The 8,892-nt window shown below is 43.6% G+C and overlaps 1 protein-coding gene across 3 annotated transcripts; it reads right to left on the bottom strand.

Moving 5' to 3' along the window:
* Positions 1 to 2,942: 2,942 nt before the first annotated feature.
* Positions 2,943 to 6,245, bottom strand: TPBG (trophoblast glycoprotein). 3 transcript variants are annotated; one of them, XM_077162327.1, is made up of 2 exons: positions 5,957 to 6,245; positions 2,943 to 5,250 (listed from the first exon to the last, which is right to left on the bottom strand). In XM_077162327.1, exon 2 carries the CDS (start codon positions 4,916 to 4,918, stop codon positions 3,644 to 3,646), a length of 1,275 nt encoding a protein of 424 aa, XP_077018442.1. In that variant the 5' UTR covers positions 4,919 to 5,250; positions 5,957 to 6,245; the 3' UTR covers positions 2,943 to 3,643. The 3 variants fall into 3 exon arrangements, with proteins under 3 accessions (XP_077018442.1, XP_077018444.1, XP_077018443.1); XM_077162329.1 differs by lacking the exon at positions 5,957 to 6,245 and adding an exon at positions 5,583 to 5,770; XM_077162328.1 differs by lacking the exon at positions 5,957 to 6,245 and having other exon boundaries at positions 2,943 to 5,284.
* Between the last annotated feature and the right edge of the window lie 2,647 nt (positions 6,246 to 8,892).

The raw sequence follows: 8,892 nt of genomic DNA, 5'->3' as shown, positions 1-8,892 counted from the left end.
ACATGGTCAAGGTATCTTTCATATCGTTATCTAGAAATATAACTTACTGCCTTCTTTCTCCTTTACTGTTAAAAACCCTTACCCAAGTGTAAAACTGAAACCTGAATTTCATCTAATAAAAGTCTTTCTTCACTTTATGATGCTCCTCTGAAGGCTGGTTGACTAAATACATTTTAGAACAGGAGGAAAGCCTGTGCCAAACGGTTTTTAACCTTGCAAATCCTCATGGGGTCTCTTTTAGTGGAATCTTTGGAGAAAATTAAAATGTAAGGCAGAAAATTATGTGAAAGACTCCCAAACTAGAGTTGGAAAGCTTTTATCCTCAACAAGCTAAGCAGGTACAGGGACATCAGGACAAAAGGGATTTGGGAGTAAATCAGAATTCCTGTGACAACAATTTGGATCTTTTTCACATGCATTCTAACTGAAAAAACCAAGGACAAAGTTATGTTATTTAAAATTAAATACAAAGATGAGCATAATACACATTTATTGCCAGTCAAGACATTTAGAAGAGTTACCGTTTGTGATTTGCTCATTTATTTCAACCAACCCTGTTTCCATCCTAAGTGTGTAGCTTCTTTTCCTTTAAGAAATTCTATCAAATGTGCTTCAAAGTTCCCTTATTTCATAAGAAAAATCTATCAGTTCCTGTTCAGACCTACCTTATAGGTCACCATTGAACCACACTCACGGCAGCAAAACTGATGATACATGTATTAATGCTGCAAAGCAAATGGTTACAAGGAAGGGGGGAAGTTACGGTTCAAGGTCAAATAGTTGCATTATCCTAAAGTCTGAGCCACTTAAGATAGAAATTTATTAGACATTTTAATAGCTTTTTAAATTGAGGGATTTATTAAGTCCTTGAATTTTTAAGTATTTTTTTAAGTTTCATTAAATGAAACATTGTAAAGGATAAACAATGTTTTATTTTCCATCAAAAACCTTGTTAAGCTCAATAATAAAGTTTGTTACCAATCAAAATAAATTTTAAAAATGGATCACTTTTTAAATTTGTAAGTTTGGGGGATCAATAATGCATAATTTTACTGAAGAACAGAGTTTAAATCAAGTAGGCTTAAAGTGATATCTTTATTTCATTTTTCCTATTTTTCCAAATGCTTACTAGATTTATATAGCACCTATCTTCCATACAGGAATTTAGAATGCCATATAGGCTTATAGACATAAATATTATAACCACATAATAGCAACTAGCTTTTAAACAACGTATTTCTTACCTTAAGAATTTCCTATTGTCATATATTAGAGAATAGCAAGGAGTGATGTGATGGGGGAAAAAAGCTATGGCAGGTTGGGAAACTCATACAAAGAAGCAAGCAATCATAACTTGAAAAAAACCTAACAGGTGAAAACTCAGCTTCACTTTATTACAGATTTGAGTGAAAGGAATTCATGAGAAAAACTGGACTAATTAACCTACTACTTTCCTAGGTCTTGGATAAAGCTTGTTTCTAATGTTTAGATTATCATGTGATGCAGCTATAGAGGCTCTATAAATATTATAATTTGTTATTTTCTACAATGTCAACAGACTTACTAACTAAAGTCCATTAGAAGATTATTCTCAAGATAGTGTGCTGTTATTAGATGTTTTCAGTACTTTCAGCAGACTAGTTAAATTTCATCACTCTTAGGAAATAACAAAAGCCAGCCAGATTATAAACTCCTGGTGAAGATTTAAAATGTCTAATGGATTATTAAGTACCATATATCAAGCCTTTTCTTGGGCAATTATAAAACTTCATATTCTGACTATAAAGTCAAATCTAAATGAGGAATGGATTCCCAGATTTCTAGCCCTATTTTGAAAATGTCTCAATTCAAAGAAGGAGTTTGCAAAGATTTTATAAAAACATGAAAATGTAAAGTTTATTTCAACCATAAAGTGTTGCAGAACATAACCAATTTCCAGGGGAAAAGACCCCAAGACTTAACTGAAGCAAATTCACCTACTACCTTAAGTTAAACAATAATGGCTAAATTAAATTTGAGTCACTCTTTCTAATAGCTTGGATGCCGATTAACAGAATTTACTGATAAGCTTGAATGGCAGGTATTCGAAAACAGAAAATCTTGTCTATTAATACTATCAGCTGATTAATCAATTGCCTTTATATTTACCTGAATTTGATTTATTCTTCATAAAGGTGTATATACAAAGCTTAGCTAAAGCCAAATATCCTCAAATTTTTAAGTACTGAACTGAATATCTGAGTATAAGAACCTATGATAAGTTGGGACACTTACTTATGGACAGACATTTACCTCTATGGTTATTTCCTCAAATTCATATCCTATCATGACATTTTGTAAACACTGTCATGTGGGTCTCTGATTATTATCAACTTTCAGTGTTCTATTTTAAAAATATTGTCAAGAAAATCTGTATCCAATTTACATCATGATCATAGGGAAATTTTTTAATCCATATCTTTAAATGTTTTAATTAAAAAGTCTTTAAGACATTTCACTTTCATGCATTTGCATTATATTTGTTTCACACTCTGCTCTAAAAATCCATAGAACAATTTCATCGGGAGAGTTTTCTTAAGTAGATAACATTGTCCTAGCCTAATAACTTCATTCTAGGAAAAAGAAACACAAACTGTGAACTGTTTTTCGTACAGAACTCTTCATCCTTACCAATATATAATACTCTTGCAAAATTCTTTCAAGAAGAGAATTAACTTTGGGAGCATGAGATATCTATTTTACATGAATATTCAAAATCTATTTAAATCCTGAAAGGACCTACCATTTCAAAAACACTCCAAAGTCTATCCATCTATATAGGCATGCTCCAGTTTGATTCTCAGCTGTTGTAAACTAATAGCTTAATTACCATTTAGACCAAAACCACTCAATTTCATTCCCCCAATCCTTTTGTCAAATAGCAAACTTGGACACAAATGCAATTCTTTTAAGAGCCTTTATTGAATTTTTTAACAATTCAATCTGATCTCAATGCAGTTTATTAAAAAACATCAGTATAGTTTCATATAAACTGCAATCAAAAAAGTATTTTGTCAAAGAAGTTATGTGAAGTTGCAAGCTATTTTTTGTAATATGCAGAACAGTAAAATGGAAGCATGCTCTTTGGATGCATGTGCTCCTGTATACTACAGAATTATTGTGAAGAGCTTGCTAAGGTCTGCAGGCAGCTTATGGAATGCAATTATTTTCTCCACAATTTAGGTACATGAGAATAAAACTGGTATTTATGAATAAAGTATTTTTTCTAAAAAAAGTTGAGGCAGCTTTTGTTGAATGCTATCTGCGTGGGTATACTTGCTATACCTTGAACTGTACTAAGAGAGAAAGGGATAGCCCAGATCCCATGTTCATGCTGAAACTTGGAAAAAAAAAAAAACCCTCCACGCGTTGATGGGGTCCAAGACAAGGAGGAAAAAATACTATGTACAGTTGTCCATTGTCTTACAGTAACAGAACACACCAGGAAACTTTACATAACAAAGAAACAAATTCCCCACACTGCTTTCAGTCAAAGTCAGTGGTATCTATAGTGGAGGGTGGAAGTGGAGCAAGCCTAGTAAGGGATAAAGCTTAAGTCTACATCTCATGCATAGTTGACCTTGTTCTGTCCTCATAATGCTTCTCAGACATCCGAATTAGAACTGAGGTTTGTTAACCTCGGGTCAGCATTGATTTCGTATCTGTAATGATATCCTTCCATGTGATCCCTGCAGGCATCTCTGATATTATGCATCCACTTTTTTATTCCCTTGCGGTTCAAATACAAAACCAGTAGGAAAATAGCTCCTATCAGAGCTAAAACAATACCCAGGAAGACATAAGAAGTCTGCAGGGATGGGGGAAGGATAGGGTCACAGTACAGGTCGGAGTCGTTGAGTTCCAATAAAACACGATCCCTCATTTTCTCCGGGAATACACAGGTGAGCCTGGCTTTACCCTGCACTATCTCGGTCTCCTTGAGCCAGGACACCATGTCGGCCATATGGCAGTCGCAGACCCAGGGATTGTTGTCCAGGAAGACCCTGACGTGAGGCAGGCCCTGCAGCTCTGCCAGGGTGCCATTATGAAGGACCTTGAGGGCGTTGTCCTCCAGGTGGAGGTTCTCTAGGTGGGTCAGGTTGCGGAAGGACACGTAGGTGAGGCTCACCAGCGAGTTGTTGCGGAGATCCAGGTATCTGAGGTCCGGCAGTTGGGCCAGCACATCCCGGGGTAGGTAGAGAAAGTGGTTGCTGGCCAGCTCCAGGTGATGCAGCCCGCGCAACGCGTGGCCTGCCCGCAGTGCAGCCGCCACCATGCCCTCGAAGCTCCGGTTCCAGTGTTCTTTGTCAGAGGGCACGATGTGGTTCAGGATTAGTTCCACCAAAGGGCTAGGGGCCGAGATGCTGGCGTTGCTGCCCGAAAAAGCGAAAGAGCTGAGGTTGACCAGCGGGTTGTGGCTGAGGTCAAGCTGGCGCAGGCTGGGCAGATGCTCGAAGGCGCCGGCGCACACCTCCTGCAAGCGATTGCCGCTGAGGTTGAGCGCGGCCAGGTCGGCCAGCGGCGGGCGGCGGGCAAAGGCGCCGGCCGGAAGCACCTCCAGCTGATTGCCGGTGAGAAAAAGGGTGCGCACGTAAGGCGGCAGGTCCGCGGGCACCTCGGTCAGGTGGCGGTTAACGCACTTGACTGTGCGCGCCGCCTCCGAACACTCGCACGGCTGGGGGCAGCGGCCCGACAGCGGGGGCTGGGCGGACACCGCGGAGACCAGAGACGACGCCGAAGAAGTGGAAGAGGACGCCGAGGAGGTGGGAGAGGACGAGGAGACCCAGCCCAGGAGGACCAGCGCCAGCCTCGCCAGCCGCAGCCGCCCGTCCCCGGCGGCAAGGCCACTGGAGCACGCCCCAGGCATCGCGGCTCGCATCTGCTCGGAGCTGGGCTGGGGCGACGCCCGCTCCGACGGCTCGGGATGCTGGGCTCGGAGGGCGCGGGCTGGCGGGAAGCGTCGGGAGAAAACTTTTCTCTCGTGGGAGCAGAGGAGGGAAGCGACTGCCGGAACTTGGCTAAACCCCTCGCCACCGGGCTTCCCCCTTCCGGGGCCGATTCCCCCGCCCCTTCCCTCCAGAAGTACGCACGGCGGGTTCGGGACGCAGTGCTTCGCGCTCCTCCTCCCGCGCCTCTTCCTGCAGTCACCGCCCCCGGGTGGCACTTCCTCGCCTCTTTTGTTGGCGCGTCTCACCGGATCCGCTGCGCGACCTGCGACGAGCGGGAGAGAAGCTTGAGGAGCGGCGACTAGTGCAAGAGAGCTGACTTCCCCGAGCTAAGTCGTCCCCACTCGGTCCGGTGGGGAGTCCCCATCGCCCGGGCCTCACCTTTTCCAGCCCCACCACACATCTTACGCGAGGGAGGGACGCGTGTCCCGAGAAACTGCGCGCAAAACCTAAGTTCTTCACAATGTAGTGGGCCCACACACTATATATATATACATTCCCTTCCAGCCTCCCACCCGCCTCCTTTCCTGATCAGACTTCTCCCCCGCGTCTAACTTTTCGCTTAATCCCCGGCGCCTTCTCCACCAAACTTCTCACCCTCCCGGCTCCTTCCTCCACCGCCTCCGCGCACGACCTGCCTTCCGGGGTCTCCACCCCCGCCGGGACCTCCCCCGGTCCAGGTTAGGATGAAAGTCAAGTTTCAGGTTACAGGAGTCTTTTGATCTGTTTTTGGTTCCTTCTCGGGTCAGCAGGAAGTGAAGGACCGCACAGCTGTCGGCCCCCCCGCCCGCGCCCAGCCAGCCCCTCGGAGCCCAGGAGGGGCTCAATTCATCTCGCGCTGAGGGACCAGGCAGCGAACAAAGCAGCAACGGGACCCGAGCCGGAGGGCCACCCGGACCTACGCTATTCTCCCGCGGGAGGACGCGCCGCCTCGGCGTTGTCGCCTTTGCGGCTCACTCCCCAGCACTCACCTCAGCGCCCGCCGCCTCCGGAGCCAACTCCGATTCCCACCACAGTCACGGCGACTTCCCGGCTCCAAGCTGCGGGCGCCGACTCTCCTCGCACCCCAGCCGCGGGCCCAACCTCCGCAGCTGGGAAAAACCAACCCGGGGGGAGGGGGAGGGCCAGGCCTGCAGAAGGGACTTTTCTGTCCGCGCAGCCAACCTGGGCCGCTCTCTGTAGGGAGATTTAGTTAGAGGGATTGGGAGGATTCTGGACTGGGCGCCGCCTCCTGCTGGAAACTAACGAGGAATGTGCGGGGAAAGGTGAGGGAATCCCTTTCTCTCCCCCCGCCTCCCGGACATCCTTTAGTGGTTCCTCATTTTGCATATTGTATTTACCTTGGACGGGAAGGAAACTGCTGGTGAATCTCGTGGAATTCTCCCTGATTCAAACACCTATGGCAGTGACGAGATAGATTTAGGCGTGACAGAGTAGTGCGAAGCAGCAGCAGAAAGAAATGAGCTGAAAACGTACAGCGGCAGTAGCAAAATGCGTATTAGGATGAAAGGGAGCCTCAGCAAGTCTCCGTACCAAAATGGTACTTTAGGGTGCCAACTTCACACATAGGTGTAATTAATAGGTTCCCGCCTGTCCCACCCCCGCACTTCTTGGTTAGTTAAGGAACTCGTGAAGATAGAGAGCCAACTTTAAAAAATAAAACTTGTGGAGAGGAGCCTCATTCTTGATTAATTAGCTTTTTCTCCTCCCAAAATTAAAAGCAGAGGGAAGAAAACGGCAGCCAAAGCATTCTAGAAACAAAAGGCAAATAGCAATGCCGTGAGTCACCCGGAAAGCGGACCCGCCTCCCTCACCAGATGTAGCACCGTGCGTCAGTGCGAATTGCCTAAGCCGGGAGAACCCAGGAAGAACAGAAGTTTGGTCCCCAAATCTATGACTCCAGAGGGCGCCCGGCAGGCAGTGATGGGGGGAACTCGAAATGGAGAGAGAGATTGATAGATTACAGGGGGGTCTGGGGTCCTGAAAACCCCCTGGTTGCTGTCTCAACTCATATCCACTTTGTTACATTCAAATAATTTCACCAAATCTTCGGGTAAGAAGGTGCCGCTTATTTCGGGCTTCTTCATTTTAGCAAGAAAATGGCAATTGGGGAAGCACTGATGGAAAACGTAAAATCGGATAATATATGAAAGATCAGATAAGGGATGCTGAAATTTGTGCCTGGGACATGTGCCTTTAGTTTGAAGAAAAGGGCCCATCTCTCAAGTTGATTTTTCTGGATGGAAAGAGTCTGCAGATCCAACAACAGAAATGGCCTTGACAAGATCTGGAAGGAATGAAGACTGCAGAGATTTGTACATAAAGCTCATTTCGTTAATTTGCATTTTAAACACTTTTATCTAAATCCGTTTTTACTTTGTTTTGTAATATGGATGTGAAACGCTTTGAAAAAAGAACCTCAAAAGCTGTAATTATATTCTGTATCCCAATTGTGTGTTGGTGGTTACCGAATGTATACATGTTTTAAATTTTATGGAACTATACACCAAAACCAAATCCATTTTACTGCATGATAAACTTCTTAAATAAAATTATTTATAGTTAAAAACTTAGATGCCGCCTTCTATGCTGGAGACCCGGTTTGATTCCGGACCAGGCACCCTCCAAAAAATAAAAATAAAAAATAAAAACTTGTCATGCTCCAGTGTGATATTGATTCTGGTTCTGATTGAAGGATTAACTGCTCTGCTACAGTGAGAAGCACTTTAGAGTATAGAAAGATAATATAAATTCTCACCTGGGTCTCACTTGACAAGGTAGATATCACTAGTAGTTTTTTTTTGTTGTTGTTGTTATTGTTGCCATTATTTCTGTTTTATAAATGAAAAAACTTGGGACCAGAGCTAATTCTGATTCAGTGTTTTCTATTTGCCAAGCGCTGTGCTGAACACTTTACAGGAATTATCTTATTTACTCTTCACATCAGTACAAAGGTAAGACCTCATACTCCAGTTTTTTTTGTTTTTTTTTAAAGTGTCTGTCCATGACTTTTATTATTTATTTATTTATTTATTATTATTATTTTTTTTTTACATGGGCAGGCACCGGGAGTCAAACCTGGGTCCTCTGGCATGGCAGGCGAGCATTCTTGCCTGCTGAGCCACCGTGGCCCACCCTCATACTCCAGTTTTACTGATGAAGAAACTGAGGATAATTTATGTAACTTGTTGGAATGAGTGATGGAAGAGGGAACCAGGCCCAGATTTGCCTGTCTCATATTTATCCCACTAATCCCACCTTTCAGTGAGGTTAAGGATTTTGTGCAAAGTTTTACTCTGTCCCACTTAGGGAGAACCAAGGCCTCACCCCTGGTTCCCCTTTCCCTTCTACCTCCCTGCAGTTGGCAAATGGCTATGGCTGCTGGAAAGGGAGGGACCCAGAGATTTGGGTCATGTCTAGCACCACCACTTACATGCTGTGATTTCTGAGTACCTGTTTCTTAATCTGTAAAAGTGGGCCACCAATAAGACTAAGCCATTTCTATGAGAATCAAGATAGTGTATGTAATGCACTTAGCAAAATTACCTATTCTTACCTTAATTACTCTCCTCATCCCCATTTATTGTGCTCTCAGTTAGTGATGGGAATAAAAGGAACAATAGGTGAAGATCTTTTAAAAAGAGTTGTAAAATTTAGCAAGTAAAACTGCTGGACGCCAGTTAAATTTGAATTTCAGATACACAACAAATATGTTTTTAGTGTAAGTATGTCCTATGCAATATTTAAGATATATACTTATATTTTAAAAAATTTCATTGTTAATCTGAAATTCAAATTTAACTGTCCATCCTGTATTTTATGTGGTACCAAAGGAGCTCACAATCTGGTCAGAGACACAGAAACAAAAGCTTTCAATATAAAATATTGAGCACAGTGTGGTATAAGC

Source organism: Tamandua tetradactyla, chromosome 5 (assembly GCF_023851605.1).
Source record: "Tamandua tetradactyla isolate mTamTet1 chromosome 5, mTamTet1.pri, whole genome shotgun sequence".
Taxonomy (NCBI): domain Eukaryota; kingdom Metazoa; phylum Chordata; class Mammalia; order Pilosa; family Myrmecophagidae; genus Tamandua; species Tamandua tetradactyla.
This window is presented reverse-complemented; position numbering and strand designations above follow the sequence as displayed.

Bases quoted from the DNA above. Each gene is read 5' to 3' on its own strand.
- TPBG (XM_077162327.1), bottom strand. From the start codon at position 4,918: ATGCGAGCCGCGATGCCTGGGGCGTGCTCCAGTGGCCTTGCCGCCGGG.